Genomic DNA, 23,471 nt, shown 5'->3' with positions numbered 1-23,471 from the left:
AGTGCATAAAATGCATAGAAACTTAATTGCATAAGCAACATTTACAATTAAAAATAATTATGACAAATACAACCATAATTCATTACTTTACATAGACTGCATCACAAGTATACTTTGCAGAGAAGGCAATCCCAGATACAATTTGTGTTAAATGCAATATTTCTGATTATGTAGCGCATCCAAATCACTCACTAATGAGCTTGCATTTGTCAGCTGCCTATCCAGAGAGCGAGCTTTAGTCACACAGCTCAGATGTGAAGCAAACCTACCTAATGGGAGTTTTAAGAAGGCCGGCGCTTCCCTGAGGTAGCGTACAGTGATGGTGACTTCATCCCCTGCCGTCCGCAAAAGATGAACCTGAAATAAAGAAATAAAACATCCTTCTGACACTGTGATGAGAAGATGCACTTGAGCTGCATTTAAATGACTGTTTCACACCTAACTGAGTCGAGGAGCTGCAACATTTGGATTAAATCAACTCTATGCAATCAGCATGCAATCTCTCTGAGATTTCTCTTAAATGATTATTACATCACGCGTCGTGTGACCTCACTCCGCCGGAGCGCCGGACCATCAAGTGTTGGGTTCAGGTTGACTAACCGCTCCCTAGACAAGCAATTACTCAGTCAGTGTCGCGTATCTTCAGATTTCATCATCTGACGGAGGGATTCACAACTTCTTTGTCAGCTGAACCTCTCTGATTGAAAATATTTACTTGAATTTACTAGATTTTCAATTGATGTGTAACATTTTATGGTCCTATAATGACGACATGCAAGAACAAATAAAAATAATATTTTTAGTAAATTGTTTGTTTTATTGTATTTTAAAATGATTTATATTTATTTTACATTTGCATGAGTTAATTATTAGACTTTCATTAACTTTCATAAACACATAACTGTGTGTAAGATTGGTCATTTAATTTTTAAGAAAATAATATTTGTCATTATATAATATATTCATTTAATTTAATAATTCATTTAATATTATTTAAATATTTAATTTAATTTAAAAGACCAAAAACGAATAAAAATGACAAAAATACAAAAACAAATACAAAATACAAAATTACTAAAGTTGAAATAAAAATATATTTCTATTTTAAACACTGTATATACATTATAATACAAAATAACATTGTTAATTGATGCTATGTTTGTGTAATTTATTTTTGTGGTGCTACAGAAAATGACTAGAAAAACAGTTTGTTGTTTTATACTTTGATATTTAATATTTTCAATATTATATTTTAATATATTTTTGGATTAATAGCACCAATTTAACTCATTTAATTTAACCCTGATCTAACACATAACTGTGTGTAAGATTTAATTATTTATTTATTTTGAAGAAAAATGATATTTTATAATATATTAATTTAATTTAATTAATTTAATAATTAATTTAATGTTATATAAATATTTAATTTTAGTTTACATTTTCATTATATGTAAATTTGACAAAATAAAATAAAATAAAAAGGTTGCTTGGCAAATAACTAAAGAAATGTTTCAAATATGTTTAACTACTAAAATAAAACGTCTTAAAAATACTAAAATTACTAAAAATAAAAATGATATAAAAACAAATTAAAGCTATGTTGACTTTTAAAATAAATAAAACTGACAAAAGCATATAAACAAAAGTACTTAAAAATGTAAGGAATTTTACAAAATTAAAATGCAAAATATATAAAAAGGGTAATTCAAAATATTAATAAAAACTGTGTCAGTATATAAATAATATTGCAATAACACTGGTACTTTGTATTTGCATTTTTTTTTTTTCATTTTCATTATTGTGTTGCTACAGAGAATGATAATGTTGTTTAGTTGTTTAATAAACCAGTTAAAGTAGTGCTATTTTCTGGTAAGACTTATTTCCATTCTTCACCAACAGTGCACAAAATGCTTTTAAACTAAATTGCAAGGCTGCTCTTTTATCTTATAAAAAGTTATTTAATTTGACAAATCTGAGCTTTCCTCTCTGCAGAAAACAGGACACACTTGTACAACATTTCCACAGAGAGCTGATGCTAAAAGAAACCACGAATTCGCCAAGAAACCCTCATGTGTGCTTCAAAAACGTCAAGCCTGTTTACACTCACATTCATCGCTGGAGGTCGAACCCAGGACATTTAAACAAGCTATTTGTTTGAAAACCAAATAAGCAATATTATGCAAAAACTACACATTTTTGAGCTCATATTGAGGTCTTTTGAGTACAGACAGTGGGATCTCTCCACTGATCATTACAGCTCTCATTTGTGAGGTTTCTGGCCTACAGGTTGATTTTTGTCTTCAGCTTGTCTTAGTTAGTCTGTGGTTGTTCTGTGAAATCACTAATCACGTCCTGTGACGTCTGGATGGAGATGTGAGAAACAGCTGTCAGGATCACAGAGCAGAACCTGCCGGAGTGAGCGAGTGTCTCATCCGCTCTCTCTGGAGATCTGCGTGTGATGAATCTACTCGCTATCGATCAGTTACAGCCGAGGCCGTACGGGGAGAAGCGGATCACTCGCTACTGATATAAAAGGATCGAACGCTTCAGTGGAATCTGATTAATTCTGCATCAATGTCATTTCAAGAGCACAGATGAAAGCTGATCGGATACTCACGACTTCCTCGTGTGTACACTTCTCCACGTTAATGCCATTGACCTGCGTAGAAACGAGAAAACAAAATATTCAAATAAACACATTCAGATCACAATTCACTTTTCACAGTTATTTCAATGACAGTTAATCACGTTTAATTCAAAATTTATATAATTATAATTTTTGTAATTTTAAATGCACTACCGTTCAACTCTTTGGGGTAGGTACTATTTGATCAAAAATACAATAAAAATAGGAAAAATGTGAAATATTAACACAATTTAAAACCAGATAAAAATGTGTGTCAAGACAAAATTTAGGTTGGCTTGAGAAAGCCTAGCCTGAAAACTGTAAGCAGCTGTAAAAGGTTTAAGTTTGTAAATTTAGATAGACTACATTGATAGTTCCTTGCATGTTTCTAATATGATTAGAACGTTACTAGCATGTTGCTAGCATGTTTCTAGCATGATTAGCGAGTTACTAGCATGTTGTTAGCATTATTAGCATTTTAAATAGCATGTTTCTAGCATGATTAACAAGTTACTAGCATGTTGCTAGCATGATTAGCATTTTAATAGCATGTTGCCAGCATGAGTATCAAGTTACTAGCATGTTAAAAACGTGTTGTTAACATGATTAGCATGTTGGTAGCAAGTTCAAAGCATGATAAAGAAGTTATGATTGAGAACTAATTAGCATGTGTCTAGCATGATTAACAAGTTATTAACATTCTTCTAACATAATTAACAAATTACTAATATGTTGCTAGCATAAATAGCAAGATACTAGCATGTTTGTAGCATGATTAACAAATTACTAACATGTTGTTAGCATGATTAGCATGTTAATAGCATGTTGTAGCATGATTAACAAGTTACTAGCATGTTGCCAGCATGTTTCTAACATGATTAGCAAATTATTAGCATGTTGCTAGCATGATTAGCATTTTAATAGCATGTTGCCAGCATGAGTATCAAGTTACTAGCATGTTAAAAACGTGTTGTTAACAGGATTAGCATGTTGGTAGCAAGTTCAAAGCATGATAAAGAAGATACTATCATGTTGCAAGCATGTTTCTAACATGATTAGCAAGTTACTAGCATGTTGCTAGCATGATTAGCATTTTAATAGCATGTTGCCAGCATGAGTATCAAGTTACTAGCATGTTAAAAACGTGTTGTTAACATGATTAGCATGTTGCTAGCATGCTCAAAGCATGATACTAGCATGTTCAAAGCAAGTTACTAGCATGTTGCTATCATGTTGATAGCATGATTAGCAAGTTATTAGCATGTTTCTAGAATGATTAACATGTTCTGAACATATTTTTAGCATAATTAGCAAGTTAGTAACGTGTTGCTAACATGATTAAGAACTTATTAGCATGTTTCTAGCATGATTAAAACGCTACCAGTTACTAGCATGATTTTAACATCATTAGCATGTTAATAACATGTTGCTAACATGATTACCAAGTTGTTAGCATGTTGCTACCATGATTAGCAAGTTACTAACATGTTTTTAGCATGAGTAACAAGTTACTAACGTGTTGCTAGTATGACTGGCAATTTACCAGGGTGTTACTAGCATGATTAGTAAGTTACTAACGTGTTGTTAGCATGATTAACATATAAGCATGTTTCTAGCATGATTAACATGTCATTAGCATATTTCTAGCATGGTTAGCAAATTAGTAGCATGATTAACGTGTTACTAGTATGTTGTTAGCATGATTAACAAGTTACTGGCATGTTGTTAACATGTTTCTAGCATGATTAACATATTGTTAGCATGATTAAAATGTTACTAGTATGTTTATAGCATGATTAACACGATGCTAACATATTTCTAGCATGATTAGCATGTTACTAGCATGTTGTTAGCATGATTACCAAGTTACTAGCATGTTGTTATCATGATTATCATGTTGCTAGCATGTTGTTAGCATGATTAAAGTGTTACTAGCTTGATTCTAACATGATTAGCATGTTCCTAACATATTTCTAGCATGATTAGCATGTTACTAGCATGTTAATGTTTTTAGCATGACTAGCATGTTGCTTGCATGTTTCTAGCATGATAACATATTGTTAGCATCATTAGCATGTTACTAGCATGTTGCTAGCATGTTTCTTTCTTAAGCCAACTTAATGACTTCATGTTTTCTATGTGAATATATTGTAAAATGTAATTTATTTCTGTGATCAAAGCTGCATTTTCAGCATCATTACTCCAGTCTTCAGTCTCCAGTGTCACATGATCCTTCAGAAATCATTCTAATATGTTAATTTGCTGCTCGAGAAACATTTCTGATTATTGTTGAATTTTTTTTGTGGAAATTGTGCATGCATTTTATTTTTTTCTAGGATTCTTTAATATATATATATATAAACATACACACACATTAAGTATATACAATCACTTTAATTGTATGTTTATTCACTTTTATAATTTAATAACAGCCATATATAATTTGAGTTAATTATATAATATAAAGTTTTATATTTTTTGTTTTCAGTTTAATTTTATTTTGATCGTTTTATTAAATTTTGTGTTATTATTATTATTATTATATTATATACACAGTCATTCAAAGGATTGTGGTCCTTTTTTAAAAAAATAATTTAATAAGAGCATAATTTCCTGGCATAAAAGCTTGATTACACTCTCAATTAGTAGTAAATTTACAGTAAATGCAGCTTAAATAGAAACAAAGTACAGGAGCATTTACCTAAATCCTCTATAAAACATGCACAGTTTTTTTGCTTGATTAAATATACACTGTCCAAATAAACCAAATTGAATCTGAATTTCAGTCCTAAAGAGAAATGTCTGACTTTTACTTCATCTTGTGACCTGTATTGTACGTGTATTTTTAGGGCCTATATACAGTATATAAAGAGTCAATGACATTCAAAATTTAATAAAACCATTTGTTTCAGTTGCACCACAGACTATTACTCCATTTCTTGCTCTCTCTCTGTTGCTGTTCCTCTGATTCATACAAAGAGATAAAGGTTAAACCTCCAGTCAAGCCGGAGAAAATGAATCAGAGGGAAGCATCATTAAAATGCAGAGGGAACGTTGCTCTAACATGCACCCTTGGCCCCCGAGGGCCGCGTCGGGAGCGAGAGCGCGCGAAAGCCCAAAATACTGACCTGCAACACGGCGTCGCCGATAAACAGCATCCCCGTCTGATCGGCTGCGGCCCCCGGACGGTCCGGCCAGAGGTTAATGGAAAGATTGGGATATAATTACTCATTTAATACTGCTTTAATGCGATGACATGGCAATCAGGATTTGAGTTTGATGAGCCTTTCGATCTAGAGAAGCGCTTTGGGACGAATTTCACACAAATCTGGGTTTTACTTCAATGCGTTCTGACAAATATGATGAAACTTCATAAGCTTTCTCATATCAAGTGCGGATATATTTCCACGCTAAGCGTCTCAGAAGTAAAAAAGAACAGCGGGAAGCTAATAAAAACCAATAAAACTGCAAATGCAATGTAGCTCGACATGCATTAGGCGTGATTCAAATACATTTGAACTGTATAGCATGCAACAAAGATAAACTGGTCTCAACTACTGATTCTAATCACACGTTAGCAGCTGCTGTCAGACACTGGCCATGAATAAACTATAATGCGAGCGAGCGTTAATTATACGGATATCAAATGGGCTACATTTAGGCTGAGCAGTGCAGTTATTTTAAAAGAATAACAAAAGTAGGAAGAACTGTACTCTACAAGATTTTACACCATATGTTACAGGAATAGTTCATCTTTAGGACATCTAAGATGTAGATGAGTTTGTTTCTTTATCAGATTTGAAGAAATGCAGCATTGCATCACTTGTTCACCAATGGATGTGAATGGGTGCCGTCAGAATGAAAGTCCAAACAGCTGATAAAAACATCCTGAGAACTGTGTTAATTCGAACTTAAATAGAAACAAAAAAATAAATATTAAAAAAAACATATTCCATGTTCGTTTAATCCAAGATTAACTTTACTATGATTAATTTTTATTTATTTATTTATTTGTACTTTTAAATGCAATACCATTCAACTGTTTGGGGTCTGATTTTTTTTACGCTTTTGAAAGAAGAGGCTGCATTTATTTGATTAAAAATACAGTAAAAATAGTAAAAATGTGAAATATTATTACAATTTAAAATAACTGTTTTCTATGTGAATATATTGTAAAGTGTAATTTATTTCAGTGATCAAAGCTGAATTTTCAGCATCATTACTCCAGCTTTTATTCCTGAGACTGCAGAAGTGGCATTGGGCTGAATTGGGATTTGGAGATTTTGTTGTGCAAACAGTTTTACCTCGAAACACGATTGGGCTAGTTTTGGACTAGTTTTGAGTGGCAATTGGACGGGTTTTGTTGTGAAAACCTGGCAACCTTGACCTGGGGCGCCTTTAGCTGCATTGTACCCTAATGACTCCAATGACTCCTAATGACTTGATAATAATAGAAATGTTTGTTGAGCAGCAAATCAGCATATTAGAATGATTTCTGAAGGATCATGTGACACTGAAGACTGGAGTAATGATGCTGAAAATTCAGCTTTGATACAAGAAATAAATTACATTTTAAAATATATTCAAATAGAAAGCAGTTTTTTAAAATAGTAAAAAATATTTAAAAATGTTACTGTTTTTGCTATACTTTGGATCAAATAAATGCAGGCTTGGTGAGCAGAAGAGACTCACATTTTTTGTTTAGAGAATTAAAAATCATTTATTTGAGCTGGAAACCATTGCCACAATTCTAAACAGAAAGCATCTGCTCTGTGAATATTTAACACAGTTTTATCACATGTAGAATGCAAAAAATTAAATTACAAGCATTAAAGTGAAATCTAATCTATGCAGTATTTTAAACCTTTAACCTACCAGGGGGAAAAGCAACCCAAGGCAAAAAACTACAAAGTAGCCTGATTCCGTGGAAAAAATCCAGACTTGGCAACCCTGCAGTTCATCCAGTAAAAGAAAAGCTCCTTTCTTTCACATCAAAACATATTTGTTTAGAGCTGTTTTGGCTTGTAAACACTACTTGATCAGTGCAGATTTCTCTCCTGATTCAGACCAGACCACTTTTTCACTGGAGGAAGCTTAATTATGGATTATTATGGACATTTTTGCCTTAATCATGAGATTTTTTCTTACAAACATGCAGCTTTTGTCTTCTCAAGATGGACTGGAGTGGTGTGGATTACTTGTGGATTATTGTGATGTTTTTATCAGCTGTTTGGACTCTCATTCTGACGGCACCCATTCACATCCATTGGTGAGAAAGTGATGCAATGCTACATTTCTCCAAATCTGATGAAGAAACAAACTCATCTACATCTCGGATGGCCTGAGGAAGACTAAATGTTTCAACAATTGTTCATTTTTGGGCGAAATATTCCTTTAACAGTTATCGCCAGCGCGATGGGAGGAACGCTTGTCATCTTACCTACTTGATCTTTGAAAATCTTTGAGATGACCACAGGCACTTTATGTTCTGCTCCCCCTGAAATGCATGAAGAGCCGTCAAGGAAATTCACTTCTACATCTAACATCCAGCACTGTTCAGAAATACAAATCTATCGCCTCTTCAAAGATTATTGTGAATAAAACTAATGAGACTTGATCCTTATATCACGATCCTCTTTGATCTTTGAAAGACTGATATTGTGCAATAATTATCTGGCCTGTGGAGATACGCGTGCACTACCTGAGCTTGCTTAATTAAGCTCTTTAAAGTGAATGATCGATATTAAAAAGAAGCAAAAGACTTACTTTGATACTCAGACCGAGACCTCCAGTCACCTGTCTTCGAAGTACAACAGTTCTGTGCTTTAAAAAATGGGAATTTAGTTGGTAAAACATTCAAAGCATCAACCACATAACACATAATTAAAGAAGAGGTCATATGGCAACACTTCACTTGAAGCCTGTAAACAAAAATGCTTTATACAGATAATATCAAGCAAAAATAAATGAACAGATAAGTGAAAAAGCAAAAAATATATTTTTTTCCCTCTGATGTTTTTAATGGATTTTTTGAACAGCATTAAAAAAATGTCAACTTTTAAAATACAGGTAATATCAAGAATTAAAAATAAATGAAAAATAAATAAATAAGCAGGCTATTCCTGTTGATGTGTTTAATGGATTTTTTTAATAGCATTTCAAATGTTAAACTTTTAAAATACAGGTAATATCAAGAATAAAAAAATAAGTTAAGCAAGAATAAATACATAAAGAAAAAAGAAATACTTTTAAAGCATTTTTAAAAAATCTACTTTTAAATACAGGTAATATTAAGCAAAAATAAAAAATAAAAATATTATTATTTTTTTTAAATAACATTAAAAAACACAAAAAGCCATAATTTCCACATGTAGGTTATATTGGGCAATAAACACATAAATAAACAAAAAGAATGTCTAATGTGTCTTCTTAAAAAAATAAAATAAAATAAATAACATAAAAAAAGTCATAAAGCCTCAAATTTCATGGAAATTTTAGGAAATAAATAAATAAATAAATTTGCTGTTGATGTGACTATCTTTTATAAATAACATTAAAAAAGACATTAAAAAACCCTAAAATATGGGTAATATTAATATAAATAAAAATAAATGTTATTATTTATGTGACTACATTTTTAACAACAATAAAAAAACAAAAAAAACATGAATAAATAATTGATTTTACTGTTGATGTGGCTTTTTAAAAATAATATTAAAAAAAGACATTAAAAAAACATTAAAATACAGGTAAATTTTTAGATAAAAATAAACAAACAAAAAATAAGTAAGTTAATTAATGATTTAATTAATTAATTGATTAATTGTATCAATATATTAAAACAATAAATGTTTGCCTTAAATATAGTGTGACAAACCATGGTACTGATTTATGAATCTTTACTAATCTTTATATGGACAGGTTGATTAATGATCACTAAATAATAAAATAATTACAATAAATCTTCATAAAATTAATCGAATTCTGTCAAATAATATCTAAAGGATTGCAAACATTATCTGAGCAACAAAGCTTTATAAAGGCCAAAACTTAAAAAAAACAAAAAAAAAAAAAAACAAAATCTCAGTTCAGACTGGAATCATCATTAATTCTACCATTAAAAAGCTGAGACTTTCCTTTTTACTTTAATGCATTAAATTTAAAATGTGTTTCTGGATCAAAATGATGGATTAGGTCACATATAGTTATAAAACGGATTACAAGTATGAACTAAACCTTACTAATGACGTTGATTATGACTATATTTGGTTCTCCAGCATGCTTTGAACACATTTAATGACTTTCATTGTGTTTTGACAGCACCAGCAGATGGAGCGTGAAGCCACTGACGTCATTTATAATTGATGATGATGATGATGATGATGCATCTCATCAAACAATGAAGTGGCGTGTGCTTCATGAAAGATGTCAAATGTAATGAAAACTTGTCTAATGCGTCATGTTCTGTAATTTATCACCAACAAAACACACTCTTCTGCTGCCGACTGTGATTCACAGCGATGAAAAACGTGAGTCGTGATCGAATCGAAGGTAAAGACTCAGTACTTACATTTAGATGGGAGTCTCCGCCGCTCACGCAAACCACATCCTGTTTCTGGATGATTAATAGTTCTTTTGTTAACTTTAAACGAATGTCGTATGTGTTACTGGTGTGTTCGTCGTACAAAAGGGCAAGTCCGGTTTTTGTCTGTTGAAAAAATATGGAAAAGAATACGTTAGAAGATTGTAAGTTGATCAGTAAAGGGATAAATATTGAATCATATCTTGGAAATTCTTGCAGAGAACTGAACTTTCGGGATTTTGAAATGACATCAAAAAACTTTGCAAGAAATATATTAACATCATACAAAGACCTGTTTGTCTTAAAGTAACAGCTCACTCTGAAATATACACTTCATCATGCACTCAAAATAATATTTTGGCGTATTTTTTTTTATTTAAATTTTAATTGCATATAAATTTACAAAGTTTTAACATAAACTTAATGAGATGATATTTGTCAGTCATACATTAATGAATGAAATAATTAAAAAAATTATTAAATAAAGTCATTTTAAAATAAAAAACAGCATTTTTTTAAATACAAAAAGCCATAACTTCCAAATATAAGTAATATTGGGAAATAAATAAATAATTTAAAAAATGGTATTTAATATTTAATCGGAAAATAAATAAATAAATAAATAAACCTGGTTATTGTGTATTTAAAATGCATTCAGTTTATTAGTACTATTACAGAAAGCCAAATGGATGATATTTTAAATGCAATTCAAATACATAAATATTAAATTTACGCCTAAATATTACTTCCACAGGTGAGTTGATGAAAAGATTAAAATTAATTACTTAAAAAAATTAAATTTAAATTTGAATACAATTTTAGTTTTAAAGTTTTAATTTTAAAGTTAGGTTTAGAATGTTTCATGAATTAAAAAAATATAGCATTAAAAAATCTCAACTTTAAAAAAAAAATTTTTTTAGCGTTAAACAATTTTAAAAACAAAAAGTCATAACTTTCACATGCAGGTAATATTGGGAAACAAATCAATAATAATAATAAAAAAAAATATGTATTATTTATCAGTAAAAATACCTAAATTAAAAATATTTTAACATTTTTGTACCTTTTACCTTTACCTTTTTTTTTTAAGCATTTCTTTTAATCCAAAAGCTATAACTTCCACATGCAGATAATACTGGGAAGTAAATAAATAAAAATAAACCCTAAACAAACAAAAAGAAAATACTTTTTATTTATTATTTATGAAATAAATAAATAAATAAATAAATGTTACTGTTGATGTGGCAATAACATTTAAATAACAACAAAGACATTAAAAAAATATTCAAATACAGGTAATGTTAGGAAAAATAAATTAAAAAATAACAAACATTATAATTTTTGTGTCTAATTTTTGAAAAATAACATTAAAGGCAAATAATTGAATACATTTATTTTACTAAGGGTGTAGCTATTTTTAAAATAACATTAAAAAAGGAAAAATAAATAAACAAAAATAACTAATTAAATAAATAGATTCAAGTAAATATTTAAGCTCAAAGAGGTTTGAATAACAAAAAGATTGAGAATCCCTGAAACAAATCATATTAAACATTAATAAAAACATCATAAAAGTAATAGATTTCACTCAATGCACAATATAAATATTTTTGTTCCCTTTTTATAAGTCGCATTCTGCTGAAGTGCATAAACGTATATGTAACGACGTGAGACATATGAGAGCTTTGTGCAGGAAACTCACTGGAAATCTTTCTCTTTTCAGATGAACTGTTCCTGTAATACACACAAGACTGAGATTAATGTAAAAACGCCAGCTTTTCTTTTTCTCGCTCTATTTGACTCCACCTTGTGAAGTTGTCTCTGTCTCTTCTGGAAGATAAACTGAATAAATACAACAGAAAAGTCGCCTGTGGATCTTTCAGTGACTTTCTTCTGTTTTTTTCTGTTGAGTCTGGAGAGCGGTGTTAATTCAGTTAACCCACAAAAGCGTCCCGGAGGAGCTTCCCGTGGCTGAAAAATACTCCTCGCAATGGAATCAATTACAATCTTTATTTATCAGGCTTTCTGTGGATTCGCATCTGCCGTGAGGATCGCTTTCTTCCTGAAGGGCTCCTGATGCTTTCAGACCTGCAACCTCAGCACGACTCAGCTGAGGAGCTCGAAAAATCACAGCGATGAGGAACAACGTCTTCAGTCATTCTGACAGCAGTCAGTCTTTATCCATCACGCTTTCTCCCACTAACACTACACTACACAACACTAACACATGCAGAGAGAACCGCTGGGTAAAACAGCAACTTCATGAGCAAAAACACACATGATGCTTCTAGCAACAGGATTATTTTACATTCATATATTTTAATAACATTACAGGACTATACATTCTCACATTCTCAGTAAATATAGAGAACATTATTCTTGCTTATGGCCATTAGAAATTAATTAACTAACTAAAATAACTATTTAAAATAACGAAAATATTTTTTAAAAATATAAACACTAAAATAATAAAAATAAACAAATAAATAAAAATGTAATTACTAAAACTTCAACTACATTTAAAACGGAAATAAAAAAATAAAAAACAATTCAAAATATTAATAAAAACTATAGTATTTCAGTGATACTAAAACAACACTGATCTGAAATAAAATAAACATGAATTAAAAAAAAAAAAAAAAAAAAAAATTCCCATCTAGTTGCCAAGGCATTAAACAAACTATACAAACATAACTAGATGAGTAAAGTTTGAGAACAAACTTTAAGTTGGCTTGAGAAAGCCTAACCTGAAAGTTTGAAGCAGTTGTAAAAGTATGAACGATGATGTTGCTTACATAATTTAACATGTTGTTAGCATGTTTTAACATGATTAGCTTGTTGTTTGCATTTTTATAGGCTGATTACAATGTTGTTAGCATGATTCACAAGTTACTAGCATGGTTCTAGCATGAATAACAAGCTACTAGCATGTTGTAAACATGATTAGCAAGTTACTAGCATGTTTTCTAGCATGATTAACATGTTACTAGGATGCTGCTACCACGTTTCTAACATGATTAGCATGTTACTGGCATGTTGTTAGCATAATTAGCATGTTACTAGCATGATTAGCAAGTTACTAGCAAAATTCAAGCATGATTAGCAAGTTACTAACATGTTGCTAGCATGATTTTAATGTTATTAGCATGCTGTTAGCATGATTAGCATGTTGTTAGCATGTTTCTAGCATGATTAGCAAGTTACTAGCATGACTCTAACATGTTACTACCATGTTTCTAACATGAATAGCAAGTTACTAGCACGCCCCTAGCATGATTAGCATGTTACTAGCATTTTGGCAGTATGATTAACAAGTTACTAGCCTGTTGCTAAAATGATTCTAGCATGATTAGCAAGTAACTAGCCTGTTGCTAGCATTTTGCTGGCATGATCAGAATGTTATTAGCATGCTGTTACCAAGATTAGCATGTTTTTAGCATGTTTCTAGCATGTTACTACCATGTTTCTAATATGATTAGCAAGTTACTAACATGCTCTTAGCATGATTAGCAAGTTACTAGCATGTTGCTAGCACGATTAGAATGTTATTAGCATGCTGTTAGCATGATTAGCATGTTGTTAGCATGTTTCTAGCATGATTAGCAAGTTACTAGCATGCTCCTAGCATGATTAGCATGTTACTAGCATTTTGGCAACATGATTCTAGCATGATTAACAAGTTACTAACCTGTTGCTAAAATGATTCTAGCATGATTAGCAAGTTAGTAGCCTGTTACTAGCATTTTGCTAACATGATCAGAATGTTATTAGCATGCTGTTACCATGATTAGCATGTTTTTAGCATGTTTCTAGCATGTTACTACCATGTTTCTAATATGATTAGCAAGCTACTAGCATGCTCTTAGCATGATTAGCAAGTTAATAGCATGTTGCTAACACAATTAGAATGTTATTAACATGCTGTTACCATGATTAGCATGTTTTTAGCATGTTTCTAGCATGTTACTACCATGTTTCTAATATGATTAGCAAGTTACTAGCATGCTCTTAGCATGATTAGCAAGTTAATAGCATGTTGCTAGCACAATCAGAATGTTATTAGCATGCTGTTAACACGATAAGCATGTTATTAGCATGTTTCTAACATGATTAGCAAGTTACTAGCATGATTCTAGCATGATTCGAATGTTATTAGCATGCTGTTAGCATGATTAGCATGTTGTTAGCATGTTTCTAACGTGATTGGAAAGTTAATAGCATGCTCTTAGCATGATTAGCATGTTACTAGCATTTCGCTAACATGATTCTAGCACGATTAACAAGTTACTAGCCTGTTACTAGCATGATTCTAACATGGTTAGCATGTTGCTAGCATGATTACCAAGTTACTAACATTTTGTTATCATGATTAACATGTTACTAGCCAATTGCTAACATGATTAACATGTTACTAGCATGTTGCTAACATGATTAGCAAGTTACCAGCATGTTGTTAGCATGATTAGCAGGTTACTAGCATGATCAACAAATTACTAGGATGATTTTAACATCATTAGCATGTTGTTAGCATGAGTAGTATATAGCTAGCATCATTTGGCTTTCTCAAGCTAACTTAAAGAACAAACACTAATACAATTTTCTAAAATATAAAATGAAACAAAAAAAACTAAATAGCAAAATAAACACTAATTAAACATATTAATAAACACTATATGCTAAACACTGATGTAAAAAGAAAAAAAAGTGAATAGAAAATAAAAAATAAATATTTTTCATTTTCGTTTAGTTTACCGTAATGTATAATAAAACTGAAATAATTAATAAAGATGCATAGACATTAAAGATATATACAGAAATTACAAAAACTTTAACTATTTAAATAATAGTAACAGAAAATATTTAAAATGAAAAAAGTTAATTAAAAATAAAATATAAAAAAATTGTAATTTTTATTTAGTTTAACTTGATGTATAAAAAACTGAAATAAAAATGAATAAAAACTATATAGACATATGTTAAAAACATACAGAAATTTCTAAAACTTTAACTATTAAAATAATGACAGAAAATATCAAAATGAAAAACTAATTTAAAATATTAATAAAAACCATAATAGCATTTCTAAACACTGATGAAAAAAAGAAAAAAAGTTAATTGAAAATAAAATATAAAATATTTCTAATTTACAATTAGTTTAACTTGATGTACTAAAATAAAATGAAAAATGAAATAAGAAATATATAAACTATATAGACATTTTATATAAACTATAGAGACATTACACAAATTACAGTAAAAATAGTAATAACAGAAAATATCAAAATGAAAAAAAAAACTAAATATTAATAAGAACCATCATAGTATTTCAATTATACTAAAATAACAGTGACATACTAAAATAAAAATAAAACTCCACATAAAAATGAACAAAAATTATAAAGACATTTTTAAGAAGTACTAAAAATATACAAAAACTTTAAAGAATTTTTAAATTCTTTAAAAACTTTTTTTTTAAAACTAAATTAAAAACAAAGATTTTTTAAATAAATAATTTGAAATATTAATACAACTAAATTCGATCAAATTCTCAATTCTATCAAAGTAAGGTGGTTTAAAGTATTAGTAAAGTAAATGATCACAGGCTTGAGAGTGACTTTTGCATTTCATACACACGGAATTATTAATCTTGAGGGATTCGCTCTCATATTTCAATGTAATTGTCACTTCATAAAGTTTGCAGGAAGCACGCTGGCTAGATCAACAGACTCTCATAAGGAAACGTCACTCTAGCTGCGTTTATCTGTGCAAACATCACCGAAAACATCAAACCGCAGCTTCTGTGTCATTCAGACGCGTTACAACAGCCCAAGACCGTCTGACAGGAATCTCCAAAGACAAATAACAAGCGGCGTGATGTTTGGTCACGCACACATGAACAGCAGCACAGCAAAACCTCCCTCATGAGACTCACAACATCCTCATATTTGCTTCAGAATAACTGACTGTAAGTCAACTTATCACAGAAATACAGCAGATGAAACTGATGAAACAACTGGGCGATATTGCAAAAGAGAGAAATTATAATTCGCATAAATAAAATGAAAAGCGTTGAAGCCGGCGGCCCCAGATTGCTGTTGTTCAACATTCACAGCATGCTAAAACCACACTTTTCTGGACAAAATGTGCATCCTTAGAAAGATTTCAGACTCAATATTTGGCCTGATAAAACCCGTCTGCAGTGACATTATTTCTTCATTTATGTCAGGAGTGCAAAATCAATATGTAAAATCAATCAGCAATTTTTGATATTTTGAATAGAATAAAAAACACATTCAGTCACATCTCCTGCAGTTTATTTGTTCACAATAATGCACTAAACAGCATCCTTTACCACTTTTTAGACAAAAGTGTGCATATTTGAACAAAAAATTGATATATTTATACATCTATTTTATTTTTTCTTTAGACAGAATAATAGTTCTAGAATAATACCCATCTTCCACTGAATTACGCAATACTGTAATGCAAAAAAAAAAAGTATATGGAAGCGCAATTAAATATACATTATCAAGTATTATTATCATTAACTAAAACTATGCATTTTAATTTTTTTAAATAAAAGAAATTACTGAATACATTAAATACAATAAAATTACTGAAACTACTGTATCAAGACCATTTAAAATTTATAATTTAAAAAAAATTACAAAAACAACAAAATAACTAAAACTTAAAATAAAATGAAGCAGAAAAAATATTAATGAATTTATAAATTAATACACACACATACATATGCAAAGATATAAAGAAAACAAATATGAAGAAATATCAACGGAAGAAAACGCAATATTACATATATTTTTTACAAATTTAACATTATTATAAAATGTCACTTATAAAATATTTTTATTAAAAATAGACATTTTTAAAACTCACAAAAACACAACAAAATTACTAAAATTTGAAGCAGAAAAAATAAAATTGAAAGCAGAAAATATGAACAAAAATATGGACAAATATATAATAGTATATCAATGACAATAAAATAATATTGATATTACCAAAATATTAATACATTTAAATAATATATATATATATATATATATATATATATATATATAAATGACGAAAAACAATTATGAACTGATATCAACGAAGAAAATGCAATATTACACATCATTTATACAAATTTAAATTGACTTTAAATTTGAATAAAAATGTCACAATGCATATAAGTAATACTATATATTTAGATTATAAAATATTCTTTTTATAAAAAAAAAATTTTAATATTACAAAAACACAGCAAAATTACCAAAACTTAAAATTAAGCAGAAAAAAAAAAAAAAAGTAGAAAGTATGAAAATAAAATGAAAACATACATGGACAAAAGCAATGACACTAAAATAATACTGACATTACAAAAATATTCATTAATTAATAGATAGATAGATAGATAGATAGAAAGATAGATATTTAGATAAATATTGAACGATTTTAAATAAAATATTATATTAAATAATTACAAAAACAGCAAAATTACTAAAACTTACGATTACGCAGAAAAAAATGAATACAAAAATATGAAAAAAGCTATAATAGTATATACTAAAATAATACACCAAATTAATACTGATACAACATATACACACACACATACACACACATATATATATATATATATATATATATATATATAAAATAAATAAATAAATAAAGTGATTATAAAAATGTCACAATGCAAAAAAAGTAATACTATAAATATGGATTATATATATTAAATATTATTTTTATTATTTTTATTAGTAGTAGCAGCAGCACTGAATCTTATTAAATATTATGTACATTATGTGTCATTTTTCCTTTAGATTTTGAGGTGATATCCTGTATCTATTAGTGTGTGAGCTGCAGAAGCGTCATGTATTTTGCGCAGTGCACGTGTTCGTCCATCCTGTGCTGATGATGATGAGTCCGGTTCTGACAGACCCACAGTCTCTCAGTTCTGGCCTAGTTCTCTCTCTGGCACCTAAACCCATTCTCCCCGGAGACACCGGGATGTAGGTCAAGTGAGTCTCCCGTTAGGGAGCGGATAATTAATCAAAGTTTGGAGTTAGAGAGCGCACATACGCTCAACATGCAGGAAAGGTGAGCGTGAGCTTCTGCTATATTTATACAGCGTTCCCAAAGATAGCCGGGAAAGCCTTCGTTCTCAGGCAGAGTCTCTGGAGAAATCTGGGCTTAGACGCTTCGCTCAAGGCCACAACTGTGGCTGTCACGGCCTGATGGTTTGGTCGGGACTGAAATCCAGATTTGGCCGAAGGATCTGGCTAAGGGTCACCTCTGCATGACGGCCCTCGGGCGCCAACTGTGAGCAAAAATGAAAAAAATACCGCTTCCATAGCCAGATCTCATGAAATGTCCAACAGTATCACCTCAGACAGGAAAGCAGCTTCACATTTCCTTCAGCAAATGCAAACAGCTGCTTTCAGTAGTACTGTTCACTATGCATTCCGCTTTAAGGAATAACAGCTAGCCAGAAGACTGTGACAACGAAAAAACTCCCATCATATATGAATATTATTCTATTATTAGAACTAAAACTAAAACCATAAAAACATTTTGAACTAAACTACACATTAACTGAAATAAAATATATAGTCTAAATATAAAATATATAATATAAATATATATATTTTTTCCAGTTAGTTGCCATGGCTTTAACTAGTGTGATTTTCATTTAGTTGAAGACCTAAAATTACTGAAAATTACTAAAATCTAAAACTTTGTCTAAAACAAACATCATTTCTATTCATTTTCCACTGAATTATGTAACACTGTAAAGCAAAAAGAAAGTAAATAAAGAAAACAAAATTAACTAATGAAATAAAATAAATCAAACTGTCAAGACACATTTTTAAATTAAAATAAGCATATTAAAGTGCAATTATATATATATATATATATATATATATATATATATATGTATGTATATAAAATCTGGGGTCATTATCTTTAAAAATACCAATATATATTTTATATTAAATAAAATAAAATAAATACATTAATTAATTAAAAAATATGTAAAGTTCATAAATAAAAAGACTTTTTTTAAATAATAAAAATTCTAATTATTAACAAAATTACAATAATATAACAGTGATACTAACACTGATAATAACACTGATATTACCATAGTATATTTATAAATAAACTGTGTATATAAGGTGTATATAAACAATATAACAGTATTAAAATTACATATATTAATTAACAATACTAAAAATAACACTAATATTACCATAGTATATTTATATCTACTTAAAAATAGTATATGTGTATATAAACAATATTACAGTTATACAATTACATAGTAATTAACTAAAACTTTAAATAAAACAGAAAATATAAAAATCTAATAACAAACGTTGAAAACTATAAAAATAACAATACTAAAAATAACACTAATGTTACCATAGTATATTTATAGCTGTACTTAAATATAGGATACATGTGTATATAAACAATATTACAGCTATAAAATTACATAGTAATAATTTTAAAAACACAAAATAATTACTAAAACTTTAAATAAAACAGAAAATATAAAAATCTATTTAAAAAAAAATGTAAAACTATAAAAATTTAACAATACAAAAAATAACACTAATATTACCATAGTATATTTATATCTACTTAAATACAGTATATGTGTATATAAACAATATTACATTTTAAAACACACAACAAAATTACTAAAACTTTAAATAAAACAGAAAATATACAGATCTAATAGAAAAATGGAAAACTACACTGATATTATATGACTGTATATTTATAACTGTACTTAAAAATAGTATACATGTATATTTAAACACTATTACAGCTATAAAATTACATGGTAATTTAAAAAAATACAACAAAATTACTAAAACTTTAAATAAAACAGAAAATATAAAATCTAATTAAACAAATTCAAAAACCATAATAATATAACAACGATCCTAAAATTAACACTGATATTACCATAGTAACACAGTAACAGTAAAGATTTTAAATCTCTCTCTCTCTCTCTTTCTCTCTACATATATATGTATGTGTGCATACACAAAATAAATAATATACACCAAAACCAGTCATAAGGGTCAAATTTAATTTAATTTTTAAAATTGAGATTTATGTATCTGTAAGCTGAATAAATAAGCTTTCCATTGATGTATGGTTTGTTAGGACAATATTTGTCCGAGATACAACCATTTAAAAAACCTGGAATCTAAGTAAAATACAAAATAAATAAATAAATAAAATAAAATACAAAAATATTGCATTTAAAGTTGTCTAAATGAAGTTCTCAGCAATGCATATTACTAATCAAAAATTAAGTTTTTATATATTTACAGTAGGAAATTCATCTTCATGGAATATGATCTTTACTTAATATTCTAATAATTTTTGACATAGACAAAAAAAAAAAAGATAATTTTGACACATACAGTCTATTTTTGGCTATTGCTACAAATATACCCATGCTACTTATTATTGGTTTTGTGGTCCAGGGTAACATATAACTTACAATTTCTAAGGTCAGGTCTCATGAAATGTCCAACAAAAATCTCTTACACAAGAAACCAGCATCACACTTCACGCAAATGCAGACAGCTGGTCTGTACAGCACGTTTTACTATGCATTTTGTTTTTGAGCAATGGCATCTAATCTATAGAGCCTATGACAATGTAAAAGTCCCAAAATACACTGTCCATGATATATCAATAAATGTGACGTCCACACGACAGCTACACTGAAGATGCATCTGAATATCTCGCCTGCGTTTGACCACAATGAGATCAGATCCTCCAGGGAAACGCACGTATGGCGTGTGCTGCTTTTGTCCATATGGGTTTTCATGTCTTCTACTGAAAGCCGTCTGGAATCAGGAATAACCCGGGAGAAATGCATCGCCGTTTCAAATCAGTGATCAAGTACTGACTCGCTTTTGTGCATTCTAGAATAAATGCCAAAGAAAACCACTCTTGGGACTGAGTATAGAGCATGCAAAGGCAGAAATGAGATTCTGTGATACAGTATACTGGATATATATTCGAGTGGCGTGTGTGAGCGACCAAAAAAACAGAGTAGGACGCATCTCAAACAAGATGAGGAGGAACTTTAAAGCGGTGCAGATTCTGTCAAATCTTTAAAAGAACCGACTCAGAGCAAAAAAACTCCACAAACTGCGTCCAAACATCTGAAGATGTTCTGCACATCCAGTGAAGCATTTAAGAAGAAAGCAATGAATGCATGAAAGAGATGCCATGTGTTACACTGAATATTTTTCCTCAACCCGTTAAAGACTGACATACTGTAAGAAATAAGTCAGAAATAACTTTTTTTTTTTTTTTTTAAATGGAACAGTTTACAGAACCATTTGAAAGTTTGCGTGTATTTTTTGTTGGTACATCAGACTTTTATGGATCATATAGTCTGACACAGTGAGAATATGGAGGAAAAACAGCTCTGTTTTATTCAGACTCAAACGGAGCAAAAATATGCAGTATGGTGCAGATGCTGATATGGAAAAATAAGATGAAATACGTCTGATAGGATTTAATGTAAATCAATGAGATCTTTAGACAGTAAAGCAGACACTGATATAAAATTATCTAAATATCAGTGGTCACTCTGTATCTCCAATGATATGCCTTGGTAAGATGAGATTGAAATGATCTAAACATTTAATGCAATGAAATCCAATGATGATCGAGAGATGAACAAATAAACCTTCCTCAAAAGATATGAGATGTTTTGGAGGCTTGGGAAGATCATTCCTCCACTGAGGAACAGTGAAAGTAAAGCTTCTGGAAACAAATGCTCCTCAAAAGATCCTGATAATCAGATTTGAAACAAAAAATGATTAATGGAGAATCAAGTAAAGCAAAGCTGCTTCAGTTCAGTAAGTGTTCATCTGGAAAAATTACTAAAGTTATTTTTACAAGGGGTTGACTGATTATCAGGCCGATATCAAGCATTTTTATGGTTATCGGTATCGGTTATTTTCAAAAACTGCTTTGCAGATAAAATCATTTAAAAGCATTTAAAGTAAGTTTTTGTCAGAGCTCTGGTTATTCTTAATTTTTACATTAATTTTGATTTTTACACCAGACATACAGCATATGTAAAATTCAAAATATCGGTTATCGGTCTACTTGATCTGAAATAATCGGTATCAGCATCAGCCCTGAAAAACACAAATCAGTCAAGAACTGACAGCAAAATACACATGAAGCACCAGCTGAAGGCGTATTTTTGTACAAATACACTAAAAGAGCTTTCACTTGATAAAACACCCTAACTATTAATCAGACGACATGGAATAGATTGTAAGACAAGTTTTTTAGCAAAATATTATTGTGCTGATCATTTAGAGACCTTGCATATTAAATATGATACAGCAGACTTTACAGGGTTAAAAAAAGCTTTCATAAAACATAAAAGACACAAATGTCATTCAAATAAACTCCTACATTCAAATATAACCCTACATCCAAAAGACTATCGCTATATTATTTGGAATATTTCAGCAAACATTTTTATAATATTAGGTTCACCATTACAAGTCTTTTCTTTTTAACTCAAGTGTGTTATAATCAGGTATGCCCATACGTTTTTTAGCCTGGTTCTCATGATTATTTTATAGTAACATTTAAAATAAAATGTTAGACGGTGCTTAGACGGTGTTTCAGTACTGCCACGCCCCTTGTCAAAAAAGCAAGTTCCGTGTACAACTGTTAGCACAAGCTAGAAGTGATTCTTACGTTTTAAATATGGATATTTGTCTTACAAAAACACATCGATTCGCTAAAGGATGCCTTTATTGACCCCCCGGAGACGTTTGAGGCACTTTTTATTATGAATGTATGCACATTATTGCACTTGTTTTGGATTGATGAAGAGAAACACTTGTCTATGCTGTTCTAAAGCTTGGGAGTGCCAGTATAAATTTTAATATAACTCCGATTGCATTCGTCTGAAAGAAGGAAGTCATATACACCTAGGATGCATGGAGGGTGAGTAAATAATACGCTACAGTAGTGTTGGGTCCTGTCGTCAGCCTGCAAGATCACCAATACATGATATTATCATGCTAATTTATTTAATTATTTATATACTTAGTAAGGCTAAAAGCAGTCTAACATTAACATTATCAAAGAACATCATCACTGATTAGCCTTGCCTTGTCTAGTGCAAGTTAATGCATTTTAAAAAAACACTTGTGTTAGAAATGAAGCTATCTACACTGTATG

The 23,471-nt window shown here is 29.9% G+C and overlaps 1 protein-coding gene across 2 annotated transcripts in view; it reads right to left on the bottom strand.

Annotated features, from left to right (window-relative positions):
- The window catches only part of sntg2 (syntrophin, gamma 2), a 116,386-nt gene that overhangs the window by 54,206 nt on the left and 38,709 nt on the right, over positions 1 to 23,471 (bottom strand). For both annotated transcript variants that reach the window (XM_051134251.1, XM_051134250.1), the window contains exons 2-7: positions 10,200 to 10,337; positions 8,397 to 8,452; positions 8,070 to 8,128; positions 5,758 to 5,801; positions 2,621 to 2,662; positions 270 to 357 (exon numbers count right to left, since the gene is read on the bottom strand). In XM_051134251.1, the coding sequence (XP_050990208.1) occupies positions 270 to 357; positions 2,621 to 2,662; positions 5,758 to 5,801; positions 8,070 to 8,128; positions 8,397 to 8,452; positions 10,200 to 10,337 (427 nt within the window). The remainder of the gene's footprint in view (positions 1 to 269; positions 358 to 2,620; positions 2,663 to 5,757; positions 5,802 to 8,069; positions 8,129 to 8,396; positions 8,453 to 10,199; positions 10,338 to 23,471) is intronic.

The sequence above is a fragment of the Labeo rohita genome, chromosome 17 (genome assembly GCF_022985175.1).
Source record: "Labeo rohita strain BAU-BD-2019 chromosome 17, IGBB_LRoh.1.0, whole genome shotgun sequence".
NCBI lineage: Eukaryota > Metazoa > Chordata > Actinopteri > Cypriniformes > Cyprinidae > Labeo > Labeo rohita.
The sequence above is the reverse complement of the archived record's forward strand: the minus strand, read 5'-3'. Positions and strand labels throughout refer to the sequence as shown.